General features: G+C 50.0%; 1 protein-coding gene and 1 long non-coding RNA gene across 2 annotated transcripts in view; one reads left to right on the forward strand and one right to left on the reverse strand.

Annotated features, from left to right (window-relative positions):
* The first annotated feature begins 202 nt into the window (after window positions 1–202).
* Window positions 203–27,592, forward strand: part of LOC119037588 (uncharacterized) — a 72,654-nt gene continuing 45,264 nt past the window's right edge. Inside the window, exons 1-3 of the long non-coding RNA XR_005080228.2 lie at window positions 203–384; window positions 23,287–23,385; window positions 24,272–24,563. This is a non-coding gene — a long non-coding RNA (uncharacterized LOC119037588). The remainder of the gene's footprint in view (window positions 385–23,286; window positions 23,386–24,271; window positions 24,564–27,592) is intronic.
* On the reverse strand, window positions 16,213–24,502 carry IL21 (interleukin 21). Its single transcript, XM_037129816.2, has 5 exons — window positions 24,248–24,502; window positions 24,107–24,142; window positions 19,654–19,809; window positions 18,561–18,638; window positions 16,213–18,468 (listed from the first exon to the last, which is right to left on the reverse strand). The coding sequence occupies exons 1-5, from the start codon at window positions 24,500–24,502 to the stop codon at window positions 18,445–18,447; spliced, it is 549 nt and encodes a 182-aa protein (XP_036985711.2). The 3' UTR covers window positions 16,213–18,444.

The raw sequence follows: 27,592 nt of genomic DNA on the forward strand, positions 1-27,592 counted from the left end.
CTTCGTGGGAGGGGAATGGCGACCATCAGAACAATGATAAAACCCTGCCTCAGAGGGCGTCGCTCTCAAACCAAGTCTGGGCCTCTGTTCGGCATACTCTCCCCTGTGAAATTCCCTTTCGTCCCCATTCTTTCCTAAGCTGTTTGCTTTGCTTTCTTCCAGAAAAAGCAGACATCTCCATTGCCGGCTAAGCATCAGAGCCGACTGTGACACACAGCCCCGCACTCTCCCGAGAGGCCGCAGAGGCGACCGAAATCCCCTCCCACTGCCCACTGACCCAGCCAGTGGCTGTGCACTTGCAGGACAGACGGCAGCCAGTCCGCAGGAAGACCGCATGGGCGCACCGCCCGCTACCCGGAGTCCGTCCTCACGGCGCTCGGCAGGGTGAGTGTCTGTGTTAGCCAACTGACTCTCTCCAGGGGACAGAAAACACTTCTCATGTCTGGGACAGGCGTCATTTTGTCTCTTGGACAGAGACCCACCTGAGCTTCCAGCCTTCCGCCGACACTGGGGGGCGGGGGGCAGGCTCCCTCGCCCAGCTCTGCTTGCCTAGCAGTTTGCTCCTTTCTTTTCATTTACTTTTAGACAGTCCGCTCTTTTAAAGTTGGGGTGTCGTTGGCATAGAACCCCGTAGTAGTTTCAGGTGTACAACACAGTGACTCACACTCGTACATCCTGAGAACAGTCACCACGCCAGGCCTGATTCTCTTCCATCTCAGCAAGTCCTTGTCCCCAGGGGAAGATAGAGGGAAGACAGAGGAAGACATTTCACCATTGTCCTAATGTCCCATCGGCCTAACTGTCACCTCGTCCTCCTCATTGTCTCCTTCAAAGAGTTCCCAGCACTTCTCTGGGAACCGCTCCCTCCCTCAGTGTAACCCCTCTCAAGTCAGGCCCCTCTCCAAGGAGCAAAGGCCACTTCTGAGTGGGGACCAGCCCTCCCTTGTGCTCCGAGCCCCAGGGCCCCCCCTACACATTGAATTGTGGCTGGTGTGGACTGACAGCCAAGCAGTGGCCGTGTGTGTCATAATGCCCACCCTCCTTGGCCAGCACCTGTATTTGTAGGCACAAGCTCTTACAAGCAAAGCAGGTGACGTGTGTGCAGAGTAAAGGCAGACACCTAGGGACAATGGCAGAGCAGCTGCCTGGGGCAGGGCTGCGCTCCACGCAGCGCCAGGCCTGGCACAGTGGGCACAGCGGGCGGACTCACACTGAGAAGACCCACCGCACGCAGGCCCGAACCCCAAGGGCCCTTCTTGTGATAGAGACGGGTTTGCAGGGGTGTCGTTGGGACACCTGCTCTCTGCCAGAGTCTCAGCTCCGTCTGAAGGGCTCAGGGCAATGCCGTCTTCATCGCTTTGTGGTTTGGACCCCAGGAAGGCTTAGTCAAGTGCAGTGTCCTTTTTGTCTCTATTTTGGTAGTAATTTTATTTATTTTATTTTAAACATTTAAAAATTTACTGATAGATTTTAGTGAGGAAGGGAGCAGGAGGGAAGCCGGGAGAGAGAGATCGATCTGTTGTCCCACTTCTTTGAGCGCTCGTTGGTGGACTCGCGTGTGCCCTGACCGGCATCAGATCCGCAGCCTCGGCGTGCCTGCGCAGCGCTCTGCCCGCTGGTCGCCCGCCAGGCTGGGTCTCCGTTTTGGGCTTTTCCTGTCGTAGCACCATGTGTTCAGTGACACCCTATTTATGGTGAAGAGGACTTCGACAGAACCCAGGACAACCAACCTATGTATAATATCATTAGTACAAATACACAGTTACAAGTGTGCATCTCACCAGAGTGTGAGCTTAGACAGGGAAAGGAAAAATAATCCTGGAGAAAGACACAACCATATGGATTGATTTTGCTGCTAAACTTTCCAGCCTGGCACTGCAGCCACGTGGCTCTTGGTTCCTTCGGCAGCACTGCCCCCCAGTGGCCGGAGGGCTTCATCAGCCGGCGGAAAGGGAGACGAGAAGAGGGAGAGCCGGCAGTGGCCTCAGGGCAGACAGGAGATGGAGCAGAAGTGTTCTGATGGAGTGGTGGGGGAGGCTGCCAGGGAGGATGTTGGGGAGGGTCCCGATGGGCACCAGGGGGTTGCTTTTGCCGCCCGCCCGTCTCTGTTGGTCAGCTCTCTTGGACTTCTTGGGATGGAGGAGGTATTGCTGTGTGTTCTGCTTTGCCCTGAAACCCCGTTGAGGGTCGGTGGTATTTCCTGAGTGCCCTGCTCAGCCACCGTGTGCCCAGAACTCCCTTCACCCTGGAGAACTGGACTCGGAGATTGGACGAGCACTCTGCACACCAGGTACTTGGCAGGGGAGGTGGCAGGGCAGCTGGGGTCCCCGAGGAAGCCCCCACACTGGGCATTTGCCCTTTGTAACCACATCAGAGGCTCGTGGCCAAAGAGGGGCCTTGTGCTTGTTCATAACTCATGCCCACCTAATTCCAGTGAAGGAGGGCGCCTCAGTGACAAGCACACCCAGGGAGACAGTGCTGAGGAAGGAGCAGGCAGGGCGGGGGCGTGGCTTGCAGCCATCGCCATGGGCAGGCGTTCCATCCCATTGTCAGTTTCCTGGTGGCCAGGAAAAACTGGGCGGAGGAGCATTCTGTAGTTTGCATTGCCTGGAAGGAGACAAGATAACTGTCCTTCAGAGACGTGTAGTTCCTATGATGGGATGGAGGTGTTAGTTCATGCTGCGGTGGTATCATTTGACTATACATAGAGGTATCAGACCTTAGACTTCACAATGTTATGTGCCAATTATATCTCAACAAAGCTGGGAAAATTTTAAATGATTTAGAAGAGAGACAATGTTTTACATAGTTCCTGGTATTACATTCCAAGAGGGATTTACTATAGTACTTCTAGACCAATATATAACACTGACTTGAAGGTCATCTACATGTATAGTTGAGGCTGTTCCCTGGGCATTTGAAGATCTGAGACTGTACCGGTCAGGTACCAGGTATGATGAGTAACTGTGGAATCGACCAGGGGGACCCCTAGTGGGCCATGGAGTTATTGCACAGTGTCCCTGAGCCAGGATTCTAGTTGCATCATTTTAGGAGTGAAAAGGTTGTTTTGTACAAACATACCAATATTTTTTAAATATGAGGGTGAGCATAAGTATGTACCATAATTACTGACTTTACATTACCTTTTGGTTGTTATAAATTTTACTCACTTAGGTTTTAGTAACAATACACCTACTAAAACTCTGATATTACAAGTAGGTCCTTGTGCTTGAGAAGGTGCAGACCGTGGAGCTGGTGTGTGTGCTCCAAGCAGAGAAGGTGACCCCCTCCCCTCGCAGTGGCTGTTTTCCACGTGGTGAGATCAGCTGCCAGGCTCCGCTGGGCTCCGGTGCTCTGCTTCGTTCGGTGACCAGCCTTGTGGCCTGAGGAGGCCCAGGAGAACCTCGGGGCTTCTCCAGTGAGCGCTGGGCTCAGGGAGCTTCAGCGACTTGCTGTGCTTTCCTAAATGAAGGTCAGGAGCAGCCCCGACGGCCACTCCTGCTCAGACAGGCGGTGGAAAGAGGGGCCACCATGGGCCAACGCTGAGCTGTGGGGCAGCTTGCCGCGGGCCCCCAGCCCTTTCATGTGCGGAAGGAAGAACTGGATCAGACACAGAGTCTCTCTGCTCTTGAAATGTCTGGGGGAGGAGAAGAAGTCAGGCAGTAAATTGGGGCAGAATTTGCAGCCGTGAAACTCACGTTTCCGTGGAGTGCCACCTCTTCCCAAGGCTGACTCCACATGGCTCCAGAGGCCACGCCTGAGCCGTGTGCCAGCTGACATCAGACGGCCCTCGGGCCCCCAGAGCAGGGAGGTGCCCTGGGCCCTGGGTCGCATGGCTCCCCTCGGCTGGCAGAGAGCAGGATGACGGCCTCAGAGTCCAAAGCCCAAGTGGGCATGGCCAAGCCTCCAGAGAGAGGCTGGCTCACGAGCCATGTTTCTGCCTCGGCTGCCACAGCGGGGCCACTAAACAGGCCCCGCATGTTTGCCAAGGAGATTGCCAGGGCCTCACCCAGTTTCCAGTTGTGACCCTCAGGGCATATGGAGACGCACACACGTGTCTGAGTGTCAAGCCAAAGATGTTTCTTGCTCTATCCCCCGCCCCATCCAGTCATGGCTCCATGGCTTGGCCATCAGAACTTAGTATCTTTGAGTGACAGCTCTTTGGACTTACTAAGAATGCAGGGCTTCTGGTGGGTGCCTTTGCCAGACCAGAGAGAGGAAGGTTTGCTGACAGGCCAGCCACATGGCACCTCTCCGTGACACCAGGTGGGTGGCCCTGCTCTCCTTCCCGGCCCATTACATTTTTATATGGGAGCAGTTCTCTCTCGAGTTTTGGGCTGGGGGATGCATGGGGTCAGGCCACTGAGGGGCTTGACTATGGCCAGCATTTTCAGATTCCAAAATTTCTGTTTTCTCAGAGTTAGATTGTTGGCAGATTCAGGATCATGGTAGAACCCCTGGCCCAGGGTCCTGCACAGACATAACTTTGCAGCCAGTCAGCAGGGGGCTCAACAGTGTTTATTAATGACTGTTACATGCCAGGTCTTGTGTCTCTTTTTCCAAAATCCTCACCCAAATATATGCTTGTTAGTTTATAGAGAGAGAGGAAGGGAAACAGAGTGAGGGAGAGACGCTGATCAGTTGCCTGCCATGTGCACCAGACCAGGGGTCGAACCTGGGACCTTTGGGCTTATGAGGTGATGCTCTAACCAACTGATGTTCCAGCCAGCAGAGCCACCTGGCCAGGACTTGAGGTTGGCTCCTCACTGGGCATCTGCAAAGATGAATACATGCTTTTACAAGCGCATGGGGACACATGGCTGCGACATGAAGTAGAATTTCACAAAAGAAAACTTCAAAGTGGCAAAAAACATCCAAGTGTGTGTGATTCCCTAGCAATTAAGGAAGTATAAGTTAAAATGAGAAATCATTTCTTTTTGTGTCTGTTTGACAAAGGTCAGAAACAATGGCTATGCCCAGGCGGCTCTCCTGCAGTACTGCTGGGACACCTCCTTTCAGGAACAGTTTGGCCACGCGCATCAAAATAAAAATGCCCACCTTGACCCACCAATTCCCATTTTGGGATTTTTAATAAAGTAAATAGTAGGAAAGGGACTCAAAGGTGTGTAGACAGAGATTTTCATGGAAATATTGTTTGTAGAAATGTCACTTGCAGTGTTGCTAAGAATCCATGTGACGGGTGGCTGTGCAGCCGACGTGTGCCTTTGTGAGGCCAGCGATGCACAGAAGTTACAGAGTGCAGCGCATGGTCCAGTCTGTGTTTCGGAAAAGGGTGCACACTGTACTTACATACATGGAAGAATGTTAGGGAAGAGCCCCGGACATGATTCACACAGGCTGATCTCTCGTTTTTTATGGTTGTCTGTGTTTCTTGATTTTTTTTGGCAGTGAGCTTTAACTGCTTTTATTGCCTGAGAAAGCGCATTGAAACATACGTATCAAGCACCTTGACCTCAGGGGTATCACACGTGTATAACTAGCATGTGTTTTTAAGCCTGTGTGTAAGCTGCCTACCAGTTCTAGAATCGTAGCTCAGGAAGCTGGGGGTCTACCTTTCTCTTCAAAGCCCAAAGCCTGGTCGCAGGAAGGGGCAGGGAGCCAGGCAAATCCTCCCTCCCTGTCCTCCAGCCACTGTGGTCCTTTCCTCTGCACTTCCTGCTTGTGGTAAATCAGATCCAGGGTCCAAAGGCCAGGCACTTGGTGGACGCTCACATTTCCTCCACTGAACCCCAATCGGCAGGACCGTGATTCCAGTCTAGTCCTCTCATTCTGAAACCATGCTGTTCCCATGGGTTCCCTAGTGTCTGGTTTTGTGCATTTGCATGTCCACCAAAATATAGTTTCCTGCTTTAGCATGAAACAGTTTATGCCTCAAAATTTGCACTTGAAAGAAGAAGACTATAGTGGGCACATTTTTCTCATGCCTTAACCTTCTTTAATAGGCTGCAGACCTGCATACTCATCCATCCATTCATCCACCCATCTACCTATGCATCCATCCATCCATCCACCATCCACAATCTATCCACCATCCACCATCTGTCCATCATCCATTCATGCATCCATCTACCTATGCATCCATCAATCCATCCATCCATCCACCATCCACAATCTATCCATCATCCACCATCTGTCCATCATCCATTCATGCATCCATTTATCCATGCATCCATCCATCCATCTATCCATCCATTTATCCATCCATCCATCCATCTATCCATCCATTCATCCATCCATCCATCCATCCATCCATCTATCCATCCATCCATCCATGCATACATCCATCCATCTATCCATCCATTTATCCATGCATCCATCCATCTATGCATGTATCCATTTACTTTTGTTTTCTTGTCTACCTTCTCAAGAATAAGTTTGTTCCACGGTGTGACCGGAGCACCACAGCTCATCCTGCCCAGGAGTCCACGGCAGGCTCAGCTGTCCTCCAGGGCTACTCTTGCTCTCTGTTTCTCTGCCTGTCTGAAAAGGGGCGAGAGTGTCAGTGCTTTCTGATCATGCAGCTTTAGCTAACACCCGCTTGGAACAAAACCCGGGTGTTCTTCACTTTTGTCTTTGTTCAGTGCGCCCGTTAGGTTTTCTCTGTGAGATTTGTGTTCCCCAGGCTAGGCCGAGGCTCTCTTTGAAAGGGAAGCGGGGCTGCTCCTGAGCTGGTGACCATTCTCCAGGTCAGCCCCGCCTCTCCTCAGAGGGTTTTCATAGGTCTGTCCAAGCAGTATGCTGTTCCTCCTGGGCTTCTGCTTGCTCTTTATTCTTTGGTGGAGCCTCCTCCTTGGGGTATTTTTGGCAACAGAGCTTGTCTGATGCAGTCTCCTTTCATTTCTGAGGCCAGCCAGTGACTCACCCTGCACGGGAGGACTTTCACAAACATGCTGCTCTGTGTTGTGTCACTGAGGTTTGGGGAGGGAGACAGATCCGTTCCCCACTGTCGCTTCTGTCAACAGCCCTGGGGAGGAGGGCAGGGCGAGTCTCCTGGGCCCCACCCCTGCTGGGAGGGGCGGGCTGGGCAGAAAGGTTGAAGCTGCGTGTGCCGGAAGGAACGCCATGTCCTGTGTTGCTGCTGTGCAGTGCGAGAAGGGCTTTCCTGCCCCAAACCTGGAGCCTGAACCTATGGCCGGGGAGACAGTGAGGTGCATCCATGCCGTGAGATACTGGCAGGACAGCTGGCTTGGGCTCTGCAGAAATGCCAGTGTCATGGAGGGGGGTCTTAGATTCACCCTCAAAATGTGGCCCAGGGCCAGTAGCATCAGCCTCACCTGCAGCCGTAGGGTTGGAAGTGCTGAGCTCACGGCCTGCCCCAGACTCAGAGCCGGGACCCGTGCTTCACAGGGCCCTGGTGGTCCCTGCATGCATTCTATTCCGAAAGGCTCTGATTGAAGGGACACTTCAAATCTCCTCAGTTGCCCCCGTGGCATCCCTTTTGGCTGTTCCCCGAGCCACCCCACCCCAAATCTGAATCTAGTCAAGCACCCCACATTGCACGTAGTTGTCAAAAACTTCAGTCTCTTTTATACCTGGAGCGATGGCTCTCAAATGTTAGCACATCAGAGCACTTGAGGGTTTGTTAAAACACGGGTTGCCCCTGCCCCTGCACACACTGAGAGTTCCTGGAGCTGAGCCCAGCCACCGCTGGCCCTGTGCCCCCACACTGAGCACCAGCAAGGTCTCGGGTAATAGTGCTTGTTCACTGTTAGATTGCCGAGTGCGATGATCATGTTTCTATAGGAAACTGCCTTTTTGGGGGACTCTTTCAGAAGTATTTACAGATGGAGTGTCACATGTACAGGTAGCTCTGAAAGGACTCAGTGAAATAAATAGCTGGATGGATTATGGGTACATGGATGGATGGAGCAGACAGGGCAAGATATTAATCTGTGGGCAGAGGTGAATGGACAGTGAACATAGTGAAGGAAAGAAAGAGTTGCTGCAACGGGTGAATGAACGCGCTGTGGGGGGCAGGTTAGGTTCCCTGCCTGCAGCCTGCAAATGGGACCGACAAAAACAGACCAACCAAAGAAAAGGCATACCAATTTTATTTGGTGTCAATTTTTGTGGGACGTGGGAGACTTCTCGAAAAGAAGTGAGGACTAAAAAAGTAAATAGCCCTGAGAGCTCATACCATTTTTAACAGAGAATGATCAGTTGTGGAGACCTGACAACACAAAGGAAAAGTTTGGGGTTTCCAGCGGTGGCAGACCACATGATGTAAATCAGTGGGGGAACCCCGTGCTTGGAAGGGCGCCCTCGGCCGCATTGGTTTGTGCGGGTCCAGCTCAGTGCTGGACTTCATCTCCTCCACGGCGGGGAAACTTCCCTGGGGCCGGGGACTCGTGGTCCTGATTGCTCACAAGTTTCTGCCTTTGGTCAGACCAGGGATGCTCTGCGAGGCTTCTCCAAATGTCTTCAGCTCAAAATGATCCTTATTCCAAAGTGGTAGCAGGGTTTGGGATACACTATCCCCGAATACTGCCCTGTGGCACGTTTAATATTTCAAGCTGAAGGAGTCGAGAGATGGCAGGTACAGGAAGGACTCTGACCCCCACCCATCCCCTGGGGCAGGCGTTAGGACTCACGGGAGAGGCCCCTCCTCCACTGTCAGGAAAGGAGTGTTCTTGTCTCTGATGACAGGGACACCAAGATCAAGTCCAGCCCACGGGCCTTGCTGAGTGTCCCCCAATTCACTACCCTTAGCTCGGGGGCTTTGTCCTGTCACTTTTTCTGTGGCTGTCCATGTCAGCCACCTAATACAGAAACACCCAGGATGCCTACCTGTCCGCAGGTCTTCACTTCCTGCTGAAAGCGAGTGTGCCCTGAAACTTCCATCACAGAGCTGCGTGTGCCTACGGATCGCGGTCTCCCGGCCTGCCCTCTCGAGGCCTCTCCTCTGTGTGCGCCTCCCCCTCCCCTGCCGAGCAGGACACTGGTGCGGTGGAGTGGGGCCTGCTGTAACCTATAACCTCACCACCTACCTCATCAAAGGCCTCATCTCCAGGTCTGGTCACTTCCTGCGTCCTAGGGGTCAGGTCTTCACGTGGGTGTTGGGGGACACTGTTCAGCTCCTAACGGGTATATTTCCACGTCTCTACCATTCAGAGACTCAGCCCTGCAGGAAAGGGTTTCAGTGGAAGAAGGACGGTTGTCCTGGTTTCTTCCCTGCTCTGGCTTCTCTGCCACCATCGTCCTGCCCTCTGCCTCCCAGTCCCCGAGGGCTGTGAGGTTAGACAGGACAGTCACTTGGACTGACCTTGGAGCTCACAACCCTGCACAGGTGACTGAAGGCAGGTACCTCTAAGTGGCACAGGCAGGTGATCTCTGTCCCTGCTCTGGAAACAGGACAGCGACTGCATCGGCCTCTTAGGGTTGGCACCCAGTCCCTGGCGCGGCCTGCGCTGCGTGGAGTGCTCGGCACAGCGCCGGCGCTCCGTGATGGTTAGGTTATGTGACTGGTGTTGTTTTGGTGCACTAGACATTTTTCCTATCCCCCAGAGTTCTTCCTTCACCTCAGTAAAACTTCGATCTTTGTCAAACCACACGCATTTTGCTGTCTTTTAGTCAACATCATAGACACCCTGTGTCGTCCAGTTTTTACCTACAGCTCCCACTCTGGCACCCACCCCACATGCCACCAACTGCCACAAGCTAATGACAGGCTGTTGGGGAACCGGGAGTCCCCGGGGCCCGAGGCCCCTCCATTGCCCGTCGCCTCCCTCCCTCCAGCACCACCCAGCACTGCGTTGCGCTGGCAGTTTCGGCCTCTTTGCTGTCCCTTCCCCTGCGGGCCTCTCTGCCGAGGCTGGGACCTTCCCCACTCCCTCTGTCACCACTTTCGAGCCTGACTCCCAGACCCTGGGCCATGTCCCTTCACACCCACCCACACTGCTCTCAGTTCGGACAACCTGAAATGCTCTGGTCGTTCCTGCTTTCAGGGGTGAGCCTTGGGCTTCTCCGTCCTTGAGGCCCTTCCCACACAGGCCTCTGCTTCCTTCTCAAGCGTTCTCTCTCCCGCAGCCCCTCCTCCCGAAGGCCTTACGCTGTTTCTCCACACGTCTTACTGTCCACTTCAGGTCCCTCCCTGGTCCTCCTCGGGGCCAGCTCCTGCTTGATCTGCAAGTGCCTGCCTCCCCCAAACAGCCCTGATCACTCCTTAATTTCTAACTGTAGCTTTTTAAAAGAAATTAGTTGTAGAGAGAGAGAGAGAGACATCGATTGGTTGTTCCACTTATGAACGTATTCCCTGGTTGCTTCTTGTGAGTGCTCTGACCAGGGGCGGAACGCACATCCCTGACCTGCTAGGAGGGCGCAAGCTATCCACAGGGCTCCGGTTGTAATTTTGCTGACTCAGAAAAATTTGCATGCCATGGATGCTCAGATCTCAAATATATAATTCAAGGATTTAAAGAAAATTTTATATCCATTCATGTAACCTCTTCCCCAAATGAGATATAGAAATCCCCCCCCCACCCCGTGCTCCTTCCAGGTCCATCACACACACCCCACCCAAGCTCCCACCCTTCAAATCTTTGTCCCTGCAGATTAGCACTGCCTGTTCTTGAACTTCTTGTGGATGGGACCATGTATGTGGTGGGCACTCTTCAGTCCACATTGTGTGTGTCTATTTTTAGATTCTCTAGGCTGTTTCTGTAGTCTAGTTGCCTATCTTCATGCCTGTCTTAATTATCGCAACTTCACGTAAGGCTTGGGTTCTGATTATGTGAGACTGTCTGCTGTGTTCTTCAAGAAATTTCAGTTAATTTAGGTATTTTTCATTCCCATACATGTTAGAATCAACCTGCCAACTTCTGCCCCCCGCTCTCAAAAGTCTGTTTGGATTGTGAATTTGATTCAATTGTGCTGAATTCATAGATTGATTTTTGGGAAAGTTGATTCTTAGCAATATTCAGTCTTCCAACCCATGAACATAAATATACTTCTCCATTTGTTGAGATCTAAAATTTGTCTCAGCAGTGTTATTAGAGGCTTTCCATATCTTTTATTAAATATGTTCCTAAGCATTTTATGACTTTGATACCATTATGAGTCAGGTTTTAAACGTTCTCATTTCCCAGTTTTTGCTGCTGGTCTGTATAGAACTAATTTTATATATTGAGACCTTAATAAATTTACTTAGTAGCCTTAGTAGAGCTTTTAGATTTCTAAGGGCTTTGTTACACAGTGAATCATGTCATCTGTCAACAAAAACAGTTTTACTTCTTCTTTCCAAAATTTACGCTTTCTTTGTCTTTTGTTTCCTTATTGTTCTTGGTTGGACTTCAAAGCCATTTTGAATAAAACTGAGAATAGCTATCCTTGCCTCACTCTGGATCTTAAATGAAAAGACCTGTTAAGTTCAAAGTTAGAAGTAGGTTTTTAAAAATTATCTGAATAAGGAAGTTTTCCTCCGTCTTAGTTTACAGAGTTTTTTGGTTTTTTTTTGGCATTGTTGTCAAATCATGATGAGGTGTTAAATTTTATCGAATGCTTACTCTGCATCAACTGAAAAAATAGTTTGTGTTTTCTCCTTGGTTCTGTTAATACATTGTATTACATGGGTTGATTTTTTAAATTTAATTTTATTTATTTTTATTTTTTAGAGAGAGGGGAAGGGAAAGAGAAAGGGGAAGAAACATCAGTGTATGGTTGCCTCTCACATGGGCCCCAGTGGGGACCTGGCCCGCAACCCAGGCATATGCCCTGACTGGGAATTGAACCGAGATCCTTTGGTTCACAGCCAGCGCTTTATCCACTGAGCTACACCAGTGAGGGCATGGGTTGATTTTTTTATGTTAAAGAATCTTTGCATTCTTTGCATGAATGATAATTGGTCACAATGTAATAAACTTTCATATATTGCTGGATAAAATTTGCCAATTTAAAAGCGCCTTTTATATTTATGTTTATGAAGGATATTGGCCTATAATGATCTTTTCTGGGAAGATATTTCTCGGGTTCTGGGGCAGAATCATTCTGGCCTCAAAAGTGAGTTTGGGAGAGTCCCCCCCTCTGTCTCCTGGAAGAGCCCGTGGAACCTGGTGGGACCCCTTCGTCAGTGACTGCTGAGCGGAGCAGTGTCGTGCTGACAGTAATGGTCAGCTCTGGGGAGAGGGAGCCGGGGTCAGAGGCAGCCACGAGAACTGATTTCGTTGGTGTGTTTAAATCTGTCCTCTGTGGCAGCCACTGGGAACATGTCTGGTTTGTTAGGAAGCTGTATATTAAAGAACAGTTCACTAAGGCCATGGTCATGGACAGAAGGTGCCCACGAGCAAGTCCCCAGGCAGATGAAGAGCACGGGACCACCCCTAGCTCCGTCCCCAGCAGCAAAGCCTGCAGCGAGCCCCACACCAGCCGAGTGGACACTGTGAGCCCCCTGTGCCATCTCCCCGGTGAGGGAGCCTGCGCAGCTCTGGCTTCACCAGTGTCCCGGGTGGGGCCTCTATCTAACAAGGGCCCCAGCAGCCTGGGCAGGCCCTCTGCCCGCGGAAGGCCTGCAGGTCAGCGGGCGGCTGTGGGCTGACTGCCCAGAGCAGGTGGCAGACCCCTATCTGTGACCTATCTGAGGTCACTCGGTGGGCCACAGGCAAAGGCGGGACGGCTTTCCTGGTTCAGAACCTCTGGTTAGAAATTACCTCAGTAGTGACGTCTGGGACTGAAAGTGCTGAGACGGCCTATTAGGCTGGTCCCGTCCGCTCTTCTCCAGGTGAGGGCCACAGGGTGCTGCGGGGCCCACTGGGTGCCTGTGTGTGCACACATCATTTCAGTAGGTGGCAGCATGCCCTCTCCTTTCAAAGGTGTCTTCTGAAATGGAGTCTTCAGTGGACAGCTGCTGCTGGGAAACGGCACTGACTGAGGCGGGGGCCCACCGGGACTGCTGGGGCCTGCAGGGTGCACCAGCGGTGACAGCTTCGGGGCAGACGCTGGGGCACGGCACTTCCCTTCGGATTCTACTGGGGATTCGACCAGGGACAAGGCTTGCCTATTCTCCCTCTTGCTCTCTTGGGCTCTCTCATTTTTTCTCTTAGATTTTATAAATTAGATTGGGGAAATTACTTGAATTAAGATTATGGGAAAAACACACAGCAACACAAACTTTTCTTCTTCAAATCGACCATCTCTCAACCCAATAGAAAGATGGCAACGTGGTCAGAGCCAGTTTAAGAGGATCATTGTAAAGCTGTGATTTTTAACTAAGGCCCCACAATCTAGAAATCTAGAATCTTCCTTTACGTGCCTGCTGGGTCTCCCTTGGTCTCCTCCCACTCTCCCCACCCTGCCCAGCAGCTGTTTTCCCTTTGCATTTCTAGGAGTGCCCTGTGTCATTCTCTGCTACAGAGGACTTCCCTAAAGCACATTGTCTTTCATTTATTTTCAACTTTTTATTAAAGTATACCCTACATAGAGAAAATGGTATAAATTATAAGTTTGATAAATACCTCCTTCTGGGTCAGAAAAGAGAGCACTCCTTCGTTTCTCTCTCAACAGCCGCCCTCACCTCCCCCAGGATGACCGCCCTGCACCCTCTAGGGCAGCCGGCCCTGGGCAATGTGGGTGGGAAGTGTGCGGGCCGTTTACCCACGGGTTTTGTTCCATAAGTGTGTACACTGCTGCATAAGGTTCTTATACTCCTTATGATTTTCTGAGTAACATTTTCTTTTCTCTCATTTACTTTATTGTAAGAAAACAGCATATGAAAATAATATATATAGATATACAAAAATGCGTGAATCGACTTTATGTGGTCAGTATGGCTCCTGGTAAACAGTAGGGTATTAATGGTTACATTTTGGAGGAGTCACAGCTCTACGTGGATTTCGAGCTGTGTGGGGGCCAGTGCTCCCAACCCCTGTTGCAGTTCAGGGGTCCCCTGTACCATCTGTTAGCTTTATCTGTTTGGGAACTTTATATAAATGGGATCATAAATTGTGTGTTCTTTTTTCCCAACATCTTTTTTCAACATAGCTACTGTTCATTTGTTTATTGCTGTATTGAATTCTATTATATGATTATTTCATAATCAGTTTTTCTTTTTAAACAAATAATTAATCGTACTTGAAACACCTCCCAGATTATCTCCTTGTTGTACAGGATAAGCACATCTTTTGGGCTCTCCGTTGTTAGGGCGAACAGAGAGAACTCACTGCAGAAAAGAAATTACTTAGAAAGAGTTCATGCATGTTCTTGCAGCTGAGAGCTGCCTGTCGCCGCCCGCTCCTGCTCACTGGTGTCAAGTGCGGCCTTGGTCCCTTCCGTGCTCCCCAGCCCTGACTGCTGCGTCGCCCTCAGCATTTCACAATGCACCAGCATCTGGGCCCTCAGACACCCTGACTGGATTGGGATTCAGTGCTCAGGACCATTGTCATGAGCTCCCCAGATGACGTGACACCTGCCGGGCTGGGGCCACTGGCCAGTCTCATCAGACGATTCGATGCGTGTGACCTGAAGCGCATCTGCGTGCTGTGTCTCAGAGAGCTCCCTCTTCATCTGTTTCGGTAACCGTGGGACACCACGGGCCCTCTGCAGCAGCCCTCCACAGTCAGAGGGTGAGAGTGCAGCGGTCCAGGGCAGCAAAGGCCATGGCCAGGCCAGTCGACGTGGGGACTTAGACACTCTGGGGAGCTGTGGTGCAGAGAAAGGGCCATTGTGACGCTGCAGTAGCAGGATGAGGGATGGCAGAAAGCAGATGGTGGTGGTTTGGTGAGTGGACAGGAGGCGAGGGAATGCAGACAGGTGTAGACGACTTTCAACACCCAGCTCTCTCTCCCATGGGAGGCGAGGTCCTGCCAACTCCCCTGGGGCCTGGAGTTGAGGGAACCAGTACTGGAAGCAGGTGACTGTTTAGGGCAGAGAATAAAGTGGGAAAGTGACCCCAGAGAGCCAGAAGGGGAGATGAATAGGGTCCCCAAAGGGGAGGGGCCAGAACCAGTGTCTGAAGCTGGATTAGGGGACCGAGATAGAACATCCCGGTAGGCAGGTTCTTGAGAAGAACTCAACTGTGTGTGCTGCTGCATTCGTGTTCGAGGGGTGGCAGGGGCCCAGGCTCTGTGGGGGACAAAGGGCAACTAATAGACAGGGGAGTGGGGAGTGGCTATTGGCAGGGGTCTCAGGACGAGTGGCACAGAAGCAGGCAGTGTGAGGACAAAGAGACTAGCAGGTGATGGTTTTATCTATGGGGAGACTTCAGACAGAGAGTGGCTCCAGGCAATGAAGTCTGGTGCATGGTCACGGCTGTGGGCCAAGGGTGGAGAGAATGGCAGGGTGTGTGGGACTGAGGTGGGTAAGGTGCTGGGAAGCTACAGTGCAGGCGGGGTCCTTGCTGTGGGCACCAGAGTCACCAGTTGGCGGCAAAAGTTGCATTCAAGGAAGAGGTTGTGCCTGAGTCCTCAGAGGTCCTGGAGGAGTGTTCACAAGATGACAGTTGTCCATGAGAAGTCGGGAGGCAGACAAGCTAGGAGAGAGGTTTGCACAAAAGCAATGGACATAGGGAAGGCTACCTTCCATCCCTCCTGGACCTGCCACACGTTCGGGAGGGCCACCAAGGTCATGGCATCCCAGGGGCAGGGCAGGAAGTGGAAAGTTTCATTTCGGTGATGTGTGCAAGGTGAGAAGATTGTCTCTAGAGTATGCATGTAAAAAAGTAAGTTTCCAGGAGCGAAGGATCATCCTTTATTTTCTGCTGAGATAGTGAACGAAAGGTTTCCAGGTAATGACAGAAGACAGTGGTTCTGACTGGGTAGCATTTAATATGATCAGGTCTTAAATAAGAAGCCATGAACATAAACATTTAAATCCAAATACATAATAAATAATCATTAAGTTATAAAATACAGAGTTCATGTTGAAACTAAATTCTCAGATGCAAATGTCAATACAACAGAGCAATAACACAGATAATATAATAATGCTACAGTTCTATGCAGTTGTCCAAAGAAGACACCTTCAGCTAAAATGGTAGAAATCCTGAATCATTTCCCTGAACTCCCGTGACTTACTGCAGTCCTTTCTTTCTTTCCTTCCTTCCTTCCTTCCTTTTTTTTGGAACATTTTCCTTGTTCCCACAGTGAGTATTGCTACAAATTCTACTGAAATAATGTTGATCGATTGAATATCAGATTTTAGTAAAACTGTTACTCAGAAGTGTGGTCAGATGCTCCTATAGGAACATCCAGAATTTTAGCAACTCAGAGACACATTAAGCTCTTTTTTTTTTAAAAAAAAAAAAGGCAGACTAGCCCTTAGATATTAAGTCCAACAGCCTTATTTTACAGGGGGGAACGTAGAAACCCCCCAAATGTAAGCAAGTGCTACGACCAGCAAGACTGCAAGTGTCCTGCCTGACTCCCTGCAGGTGACCAGTAATGCTATGGGTTAGCCTCCCAGGGCTTTTGAGGGCTGGCCTAGTCTTGCACATGGAGCAGGGAAGCTGTCTCGGTCTTGCTCCTCACCTTGAGCATGCCGATGCGCTGCTCTTTCTCAGGGTGCCACGAGCCCCTTTGCCCAAGGCTTCGAACTCAGGTTAGTGAAGGCTCTTAGTGAACACCCCACTAAATTACTTTTACTTTGAAGGTAAAATCTCTGGTCAAATGGATTACAACAGATTTATTAACAGTAAACATACCAAAAATAAATATATTATTTTAAATACAAAATCACAGTGTCAGAGAAGTCAACAAACAGCTAGAAAGCCGGAAACAAGGAGTGAAGACTCCCTCAGGCCACATCAGCTCCGTGCCTGGTCTCCAGCTTCCCCCGCAGCCTGGCCCGCACCCCACACCCCGCACACCGGGGCGGCTCTCTGTGCGCGGTGAGGCCATTGCACACCTGTCTGCACGATTCCTTTGCAAGAGCATCTTCAGTTTTAAAACAGAGTTACCTCGTTGCAGCTGGTAAAACATCTCATGGAGGTTTAATGGCATGATGATCCCTAACATCTTTTAGAACTATAAAAATACTTCTTAAGATACTTTTAAGTAGATCATTCTTCTTCTGAGCATAAAGCATGTCCCATACAACATCTTCTTGCACACTCACAACCATTTTAACAATAAGTGATTCTCACTTAAATAATAAGATACAGCCTGACACAGGACACAGCCGGACGGGAGTGAGGGCAGAAGGCGAACGTAACTTCAAGGTACCTTTTGGATGAGTGACTTCAGTCTCTCTAGGAATCCTTTGGGTGGTTTTTTTCTCATAAGATTCACATATTCTCAAATAATGTTCTAGCACAGATTTTCTTTTTCTAGAGTGTCTAACTGCCCACTTGAGCAAGCTGTGGAATTGATATGAAATGGCAGTCACAGCAGTTGCTTGTCTTTACCGCCGAGCTTGGGTGGCGGCACATCAGTGGCCGAGTCTGCGCTCTGTGCCGACGGGAGCCCTGGCCTCCCCATTTGTATCCTGACTTTGATCGTCTACAGGTGACTGAATCTGCCTTAGGTAAAGCGTGCAAACACCAATTGTCTGTCATTTTTGAAAGAAAGAAGAGGAAGCGAGACGGCATTGGGCGTTTGGAGCAGTCAGCTCCGCCCCGTGCAGCTGCCCCAGCCGTGGGGAAGAGAGCTGCCTCGAGCCCGGCTGCAGCTCTGGAGGCCGGCCGGCTGGCCCTCCGCGGCGGCACTGCCGTGCCACAAGCACACAGTGTTAGCTTATCGGGGGACTTGGGCTGGGACTGTGCTGCTGAGCCCACTGACAGGAAAAAGACAAAAGTCTTTCATAAATACATTCACATCCATGGTATTTAAATATCTCATCTATCCCGATAAGGAAGTAAGAGTTTTTGTGTAGCCATCTGGTAAAGATATCCCCTGGCACATAAATAAATTATATATTCAAATGTTAGACATTCTGTGATAAAAAGTAAACTCTTCAGGTACACATTTTTAAACACTCAGTTTTCATTTCATTAAACAACTAAAGACTTCAATTTTCCATTTTGACTCCACACTTCTATATATTTCAGCTTGAATGAAGGTGTGTAACTTTCAGGTTATGATTATAAGAGGCCTCATTCTTGTGGTAATCAAGATCAAAGTTAATAGAAGATCAGTAAATTCCCAAACTGTATTTTTGGTTAAAAATTTTAAGCCTCTGCCCAATCAAGAAATGTGGTAGTTGGGCCAGTAAGCACAAAGTTTAGGTCATAGAAACCCACAGCATAGGAAACCAGATTCTAATGAGCAGGCAGTTTTTTCAAGTTGAACAGACACAGACCATGTGGATTAAACTGAAGTATTGAGCAGTGACGAGGGGGAAACAGTCCCGACTCTGAACCTGGCCTGAGTTTCCCTCTGCTCACTGATGTGCTGTGTCCCTGCATGTGGAGCGCCAGAAGTGCGTCTCACTGCTGCGGTGGAGCCCGTCCCGTAGTGTCCAGCTGCCGGCAGGTCCTCGGGACCCTTCCCCTCCCAGGCTCTAGGAGAGGTGCTGGTGGATCATCTGTGGAGACAGCAGACTGTGAGCGAGCAGCCTGACATGGGACGCAGTGGGACAGGAGCAAGGGCGGAAGGCCAGTGTAACTTAAGGGGTACCTTTTGGATGAGTGACTTCAGTCTCTCTAGGAATTCTTTGGGCGGCTTTTTCTCATAAAAATCACACGAAGGGCACATCTAGAGATCAATGAAAAAGTAACATTCTTCTTTAAAACTCGTTTCGTATTGAATAAAGCATTCATCGAGAATGTGCTTTTTCAAATTAGAGACATAAATCATGTTCACTGAGAAAATTGAGAAATGCATAGAATTGTTCAGTGGTGTTTGGAGACGTGTCCTCCCAGTGATTTTTTCTTTGCATTTATGTTATTTATACTGATTGGTAATTTGCTTTTTTTACACTTAATATATCACAGACATGTCCTGTGTGTTAAATATTCTTTAAAAATATGATACACAGTGGTAGCTTCATATTCCAACACAGGATTGAACTCTTACTATCTTTGGACACATACTGCTTCTAATATTTCATTGTTTTATCCAATGCCTAAAAGAACATCTCCAAATAGTTTTTCGTATACATCCTTGTTTATTTTATTGGATAAATTTCTAGAAGTAGAATTACTAAATTAAAGGGATGAAAAATTTTAAAGTTTTTGATGTACACTGTAAAAAGTTACTTGCATACACACAGAGCATTTTTACCATTATTAGGCCTTAAAATTCATTATTGGAAAAAATAGAATTTCCTTGTTTTAATTTCCATGTATTTGATTCCAGGAAGAATGAACATGTGAATTGTTTGTTTATATTTCTTTTTTTTGAAAAAAATGTCTTGGCCTGTATACTCTACCCTCGCTCTTGTAGAGAGCCACCCAGCAGGCCACTGCTGGGCATTTCGCACCTGAAATGCCAGTCTGATGTGTTGGTGTGAGCATGTGACTGAGTTAGGAGCTGCAAGTTCTGGCTCTTGCTGTTTGCAGTGTACACGTCACTCAGCCTGTTCATGGTGGCTTTCCCACCTGGCAGGGGATGGTGCTTAACTGGATGCTTCTGGGCTCAGTGCCAGCCCCACTGTTCCATGTGTCTTTGGTGCTGGATCAAGGACATGCTCAGCGCCTTTCCTTCTGAGGAGTGTGTGTGTGTGTGTGTGTGTGTGTGTGTGTGTGTAGGCCTCAAAGGCCAGTCTTACCTCTCTCTGTTTCTGTCTTCTCCCTGCGCTGGTGTGGGGCAGTGTCCGCGTCAGCTGTTTCGTTAGCAGGCTGATTATCTGCTCGTTGTGTCCTGCATTTGCCGACTTCAGTTGGACCTTCTGGAAACAGGAAAATGCCGATCGCTCACAGTGTCTCTGAAAGAGAGATAATTTGTAGACGGGTGAACAAAAGTTGCTCAGAAAGGAAAAACGTCCTTCCCGATCCTCTTTTGCGCTTGTGTGACAGTGTCTTGGGTCACGCTCGCTGCAGTAGACACAAGAGGAATGTCAGCTTCATGTCCCACTGAACCTCTGGGCTGCAGAGAAGGGCGCTTGCCCCGAGTTCCCCCTGCTCCCCAAGGCCTCCGAGGGTGGGTGGGAGGCAGGGGTTCGTGTCTGTGAGGGAGGCTGAGTTGGGTTGTAGAATGAGCACGTTTCCTAAATTGCGAGGCTCTAGAAGTCACACTGGTGGAGGCAGCTTGATGTGAGTTATGCTGTCGCACTGTGATGTGCACAGAAGTACCTGAGAGCAGCATCCTGCCTGGTCCAACCCCTGGCCCGTTGCTCGTGCATGCTCAGTAAATGTGTGGAGTCAGCAAATGTGGCAGGGGAGTTACAGCCCCTGCTCTGGGAAGGGAGCTGGGCCCCTTCCTCTGGAGGCCGTGGTCTCAGCTAGGATTCAGTGCCCTGGCCATAGACCACACTTGGCTTTTCTAAAGTGCTATTCACTCTCCCAGGTCAGAGAGGGTAGGATTCTGCCTGAGTCAAGCAGCCCAGGAGCAGACTGGACACATGCCTGGCCAATGGGAGGGAGGAGGGCTCCTCAGACGGTAAGAGGACTGTAGGTTGTAGCCTCAGAGAACGGAGAAGGGGACAGAAGGACAACCAAAATGGGTCTCTTGGTTTAATGAAATAACTAGTGACTAGGGAATAAATCAAAACCTCGGAAATTGCTCTGCAGATGAAATGAATCTTTTGGAAGAACAAAGTTTGTACCAACCTGTCAAAAACATTTTAATGCTGATCTAAGACCTTGTATCCACATTTCGTTTTTCCCTCGGTGAGCGCGCACCTGTGACACTGTCACACCCCTGGAGATGCACGCCTGTTTCACTCCTGTGTGTGTGGGAGCCACCGCCACACACCCAGAAACCTCAGCCTGTCGGTTGCTGCCAGGCCGGCCCCGTTCGAGGCAGCTCTCCTGCATCTCTCCCGGACAATCAGCAGAAAATCGCATCTGGCCTGCTTTGCATTTTCCAACCCATATGCTCACAGTATGGATGTTGATTAATAACGTGTGTCTTAAGACACAGCCCCGCTGCGCTCGCTTTGCATACCAGGCCCCAGCAGAGAGGCGCCTTGTCTGGTTTCCTCAAGTCAGAGCCGCCTGCCCCTCGGGAGGCCAGGTGGGGTCCTGTCCATGTTCACCAAAGCGCTTATTTAATAGAAACTATTTATAATTGTTAATTATAGCACTTTTTTCCTTGAAAACCACATGTTCTTGTTTGTTGAAGTTTTTTCTTTTCTCTTCTTTTTGACCACAACCGGCTTAACTTACTGGAAAAAATAATATTCATATTTAAAGAGGTAAATTTTCCAGCTGAAACTGAAAATGCTAACTGCCTCATCTGTGCTGATCTGAGAAACCAGCATTTCTCACAGAGGCCCGTTTTGCTGAGTTAACATTTACATGGGTGCTGAAACAGAGCCAGCTTCCAAAGAAGGAGAAGGGCCCCACCAAACAAGCCCCCTGGGAGTTGCCAGGAGTGGTCAAGGCCAGTGATGACACCTTCCAGCCTGGACACCACAGCTGGTGCCGGGGGCTGGGCTCTCGCTCCTGCCTTCCTGTGCCCAGAGGCTACGGGTCTGGCTTTGTGCTTCCTGCAAGTCGCAGAGCGGTCCCTGGTGGTGCGTGGCCCAGACACAGAACTGCTGATTGGACTCCAGGTGCACATCAAAGGCAGCCTCGGAGGAAAAGAGGTGGTGGAATGGCCCGCTCGTTGCAGCGAGGCTGTGCCGGTTGCATTGAGGGTGTGCTTGCTGCAGTAAAAGTGGCCGTGAAGGGGAGTAGAGAGAAGAACCTGTCCAGGTGGCCCTGCCGCTTGTGGGGTTTCCCCGATGACCCCAAATTCTTCTGTGCCTTTGCCACCTGGGAACAGAAGTGTGGCTTTCCTGGGCTGTGCCTCAGTATAGCAAGGCTTGGTTCCCTCATCCTTTAAGATGGGGACTCAGCTGTCCTTTGCTAGTTCTGCTGCACAGAAGGACCAATGCGGTGAAAGGCCAGAGTATCCAGCACCCTGTCCCCAGCCCAAGAGTAGTCATGCAAGGGGGTTCACAAGGCCTTGTCATTTTATGATTGACTAGTTGAAAATATTTGCCTTCTTACAGCCTATTTTTAACCTACTTACTTTTTTGTCCTAAAGAAAGCCCTGCCCATTCACGCTAGGAAGTCTTGCTATTTGAACAGAATAACCTTTGTCCCACAGACAAGTTGGGTTTAAATCAGGGCATCACCACCGTGGCACTGCTGACAGTTGGGGCTGGGTCTGTCTTTGCTGCTGGGGCTGTGCCTTCTAGAATGTTTAGCAGCATCCCTGGCCTCGGCCTGCAAGATACCAATAGAACCTGCCCGCCCCCCCCCCCCCGCTGCACAACCCCACACACAACTGCGAAAACCAAATATCTCTCCAGACACTGACAGATGTTTGGGGCGGGGCAGCAGGGGGCAAAATCTGATCAGGACCCCTGGTTATGATTAGAAAGAGAAAGAAAGAAAAACACCTCTGAGATGAATTAGAGATCTTAGATAATGACTACATATCAATATTTGCCTGCAAAATTTACATGAGATTATTTTCATTAAACCTTTTAATTTTTTTAAGTCTTTTATAAACCCCGCTTCAATGCTAGTCCTGCAGAACTCAATATAACACTACAGTAACCTTAAACTCTTTTCTTCCTCCCTGATTTGCCTGCCAGTGCTGCTCAATGATCTTAGTTAGACAGTCACTCTCCGGCACCACAGCCAGAGTGTTCAGTCAGATAACCTCACGGATACAGTGTCACAGAGACCAAGTCCTCTCCTTGCGATGTAAGATAAGAAGTGGCTCTCTGTAACAAAGCTCACAGAGAAAGTGCCCACGAGGCCAACTCAGGCTAGAAAGTAGCACGTCTTTCTTATTCTCACTTTGCAAGTTACAGGCTGCAGCGCGAAACTCCAGAAAGAGCTCTAACCACAGCAGTTAAACAAAGGGCATGAGCTGCTGAAAAATGTTCTGTTTTGATAATTAGAACATTGATTGAGACACATTCTTACTTATTGAAAAAGCCTTTCCAATAAATGAATGTGCTACTTTCATTTTAAATGCTGCTTGTTAAAAAAGGCTCCAGTAAACAAGAGCGGTTAGGTCCGGAGCCAGAGCACGAACTTTGGAGAGCGGTCGTCGTGACTCACTCACTTTCTACACTTTTACACATAGTCATTTACGGTAATTGTTTTCTTTGCGATGCATCCTCATAAATCTCCCCTCTGTACTGTCCTCATTACTGGTAGCACTTGTGGAGTTACTCTAATTTCTGCAGTTGAAAATCTGTGACAATGAAAAATTTCCCCAACTGCGTTTATATCCTTAGGGTAACACGCCCGAAGACTCAGTGAGGACACGGCAGGGCTCGAGTGCTAGGCCTCGTCTCCTCTGGGCCGAATGGATCGAGATGGCTGAAGAGGATGGGGTGAGCTGCTGAAAATGGTCCTTCCTAAAGACCTCACCGAAGGCCCGAGGACCGCACCGTCCAGGCCAGTATACAGGGCCCTGGGCTGCGGACAGCCTTCCCGTGGACACTCCGTGCCTCTCCTGTGCTCCAGTCTTCCTTTTTCTTCTCTCTTCCTGCCTTCCTCTCTCCCTCCCTTCCATTTTTTCTCTTTCTCTCTCTCTTCTGATCCAGTATTCCTTTTTCTTCTCTCTTCCTGCCTTCCTCCCTCCCATCCTTCCACCCTTTCTCTTTCTCTTCCTTCCTTCCTAGTTATGAAAAGGTGAGTTCTGCTTCTTACCATGCAGGTCTGAATGTCTTAGCAGGGCTACCAAAGGGCTCTAGAAGTCTCATGCACAAGGGCTCTTAAAATCTCATTAGTGGGTGGTCATTCAGAAACTGCTCACAGTACAGCTTGTTTTCTAATTTTGTTATTCATCTCACCAGTACTGCATGGATGTACTCTTAGAGACATTTGGGGTTAAGTATATATTTTATAAGGTATGTAGCATATTATTGGCTGGCTTGGTTGGTATATTAATGAATACTTGACCAAAATAGAAAGAACTATTTTCTCAATTATTAAACCTCCAAATTCATTGAAAGTAAGTATATTCCTAAACAATCATCTTAATGCCTTTCTTAATGGGATTTTAAAACTTGTATCAACTATATCTTCACAAATAAATGCAACTGGTCTTACCTTCACATCTTCTGGAGCTGGCAGAAATTCAGGGTCCTATGGCAAAAGAAAATTAATTCTGAGTTATTTTAAGTCAAAAAGCTTCTTTTACATTCATGGAAGCATATCTTTTAGACTGTCTTCTTACAAGTATGGCCTTACCAAGTCATTCACATAATTTTTCAGCTGATCAACGACATCAATGAGTTGGCGCAGTCTAACCAGGAGGCGATCCTGCCCCTGCAGGCTGGACTTGCGGGCCACTGTCCCTGAGAAGAGGACCATCAGGCAGATGACTATGCCCCGCATGGTGCCAGGACGGGGTCTCACAGGCGCCGGGAGAGCCAGACCTCGGTCTGCCTTTTCACCTCGGCTTGACTGTGAGCAGCCTGCCAGTAGGGCTGCGTATTTATTCATCCTTCAGGGAGAGCTAAAGCCCTCCCATCACCGCCTGGAAATCTTTGTCAAGTGGATGAAGGTGAGTAACCCTTTTTCTTTTCCACTGGCTAGGTGTGCGTGCGCTGACGCGTGGGGGCAGGGATGGACCGACTCCACGGACTAGTTCCCTCTGCATCTCAGACAGGAAAAGGGAGGCACGCGGTGAATTCCAGCCTTCAGCAGGAGCGGAGAGGGGCGCGTGGTAAACAGTAGGTGCTGCAAGACTTCAAAGGAGTAAACAAAAACACTTGACTCGCTCGCTCTCGCCGCCTCCCCGGCCTCTCACCTGCTCCCTCTGACAGTCATAAGGACACTTCAATAATGACTAAGGTGGCCACATGTGCTTTCTCACAGGACTTTTTCTTATGGTAATAACGATGCTGTTTGACTGATATCACCCAGTATTCCATCTAAAAGGTAGGAGGAGAGCTACCTTTTAGGAAATTTTAAATATCAGGGGTATTTTCCAAGTTAGCAAGAATATTTTAGGTTCTTAATCAGGTTAAAGGGTTTAGAGTACAATTTGCTCCCAGCTCTTCCCCAAGTGTCTTCAAATAGCATTCGTCTTGGCTTCTAGCACATTATGTAACAGAGTGCCTCGTACGTGGGATCAGTGGTTCTCGGGGGCTGCACAGGAATGCGGTCGAGGTGTCCCCTGCTTCCTCTGCAAAGCGGCCCCAGTGTCCATCTCTTCTGCGTGTGCTTCTGCCCAAAGAGTGAGGAGGACCAACGCTCCCGGCCAGACCGAAATTTGTTTTCTCGGCGAGCAAAATTGAAAACACCCATACGTAATTCTTGTTTGCTCTTTGCACAGTGTTACTTCTTTCTGTCAGATACCATTTCCTCTGGGTATATGACAACACATTTCTAACCATGACCAGGTGGCGGTTAACGAGAGCCCCCAAGTCCAGGAGAGTCTCTCTCACGCTCCTCTCGCTACGGCCCCCGTCCCCGCCAATCTTGACATTGGAGGAAGCCACACAGGCTGCTGTAGCCACTTGGGTCCGACAAACCGAACTCCTGACTCTGACCTTTCCTCACTCCTCAGTCTCGTGACGTGTGCCGCTGTCCTTTGTTCTAGAACTTCAGCCAACACAACTTGGAGTGTGGACTGGAGCTGCTTTAGTAGGGTTGACTGTAATCTTTTGATCGTAGAACATCTATTTAGGAGGATAGGGCTGGTCCTAGAGAGTAGATAAGACGTCTTACTACACGAGCCAGGGGTCCTCCCTGTAACCTGAGGTTCTGCAGGGAGGCTCTGTGTAAGCCTCTGAAACGCGCAGGGACTCGGGTTCCCCAGCACAGGGCACCCGCCCCCGTCTGTGTCCTTGTCGCGTGGCCCCCTCGGCTGCCTGAAGAGCACGCGTCTCCTCGAAGACACTGACCACAGCAGTGAAGAGCTCAATTTCTGAACCAAAGTGCTAGAGTTCAAGCCCTGGTCCTGGTGACCAAGAGCACACATGTGACCCTGGGCATGTTCTTGCAAAAGGAAGCGAAGTCTAGAATCTAATCGTAGGGTTGTGGTGAGGCTTAAATCCGAAATAGTTATTCCCAGCAAGAGGCCTCAAGGACAGCTTGGGATAGAGTCCCAGGAGATCAGCGTGCTGAGGCCGAGGGTGGAGGAGACTTTCTGGAAGCCTGCAGAGGCTGAAGCGACGGGTGGGAGGAGCACAGGCAGGCAGTGGAACACACTGCGTGGTGTGGTCGCACTGCCTGTCTTTCAGGCTGGGGGGGGTGGTTGAAGCAGGGAGGCTGAGATTAGTGCGGCTGCTGCGTGGCGCGTGTGAGGGATGAGCTGCGGGATGAAGTATTTCCAGAAAGAGTTCCCAGTGTAATGCTTCTTCCTGGAGCTCAGGAGCTTCACTTGGACTGACAGTGTGTTTCGAACTCATGATCCAGTTTGCATTTCACTTGAACTTGTCACTATGTTGAGAGGCTCCTGAGAGTCAGAATAAGGAGGCCCAGATTTTCCTGGGCTGTGTACTCTCTGCTCAGTACTATTAACCTTATTGCTGCCTTCACAGCACCATTTAACTGACATCTGACCATTAGCTTTTTACTCTTCAGACTCAGTCAGTCCTGCCATATGCTTGTATTGAAGATGAGATTTATTTCAACGTGATTCATATACCAGGGAGGAGTTGGGCACAACCAGAGTGCCTGTTTGCTTCTGCAGTTTCTGCTGCAGGAAACCCTGGGGGGTGCAGAGCCCGCCTCCAGCTGATCCGGCCGAGCAGGAGCACCGAGCACCCACAGGCCTCAGACTCCTGCCGGCCACCCCGCCACCACATGTGTGACGAGCCGCAGCCGTCCACATCTGCCGGCACACCCTTCCCCCAGGGGACCCTCACGTGCCACCTCTCAGCAGCTCACAAGCCGCAGCCTTCCTGAGCCAACTGCAGGCCTCGTTCTGGGCGAAGTGCCTTACTCACTGTAGTCTTTCTGTGCTTCTTAACCACCGAACGTGTGAAACGGCCGTCTTCTGACCAGGTGCCTGCCCTTCGTGGGTGTTTCTGAGTGAAGGGCCCCCACCCCATTGCCCTGTGAGCCGCGGTCATCACGGTGCAGTTTTGTGCAATGTGGCGATTGTTGGAAAGTATGCCACATCAGAGCAGAGTGCTCTGAGTTTTGTCTGGACATGCTCACACTCAGGCCTGAAGAGCGACTTGCTACATCCTGTTGAAGAGTGGGACCAAGATAAAGGGTTCATTTTGCAGATGGAGAGAGGAGAGGGCGGTGGAGGAAGGGGCGGCGAATGGAAAGCAAACGACTGCTTTCCTACTTTTACACGTGGGCCACCTGGGCTTCAATGTTTAAAAGCCCTGTGCTCAGCGGCTTCAGCACGTGCACATGAGCAGCACCCCCAGGCCCTGTGTGCCAGGGACACTGAGGGGCCACTGTCTGGCCATAGGGGTGCAGTGAGCACCCTGCTTGCACCGGGCTCCGTGTCACCCGGGTACTGTGGGGCGATGCACCCCACGTGCGTTCTCTCCTGGATGAGAACCCAGGTGGTCACCACAATAGCAGGAAACTGTAGTCAGCTCCTCACTGGGATCCATGGACATAGTT

The sequence above is a fragment of the Artibeus jamaicensis genome, unplaced genomic scaffold, assembly GCF_021234435.1.
Source record: "Artibeus jamaicensis isolate MK-2021 breed Jamaican fruit bat unplaced genomic scaffold, CSHL_Jam_final scaffold_537, whole genome shotgun sequence".
Classification (NCBI taxonomy): domain Eukaryota; kingdom Metazoa; phylum Chordata; class Mammalia; order Chiroptera; family Phyllostomidae; genus Artibeus; species Artibeus jamaicensis.

Coding starts and splice junctions, on each gene's coding strand:
- IL21 (XM_037129816.2), bottom strand. CDS start 24,502: ATGAATAAATACGCAGCCCTACTGGCAGGCTGCTCACAGTCAAGCCGA. Junction 19,810..24,106: donor CAGCTCCAGAAGATGTGAAG/GTAAGACCAGTT, acceptor TCTCTCTTTCAG/AGACACTGTGAGCGATCGGC. Junction 18,469..18,560: donor TGAAGTCACTCATCCAAAAG/GTACCCCTTAAG, acceptor CTGTCTCCACAG/ATGATCCACCAGCACCTCTC.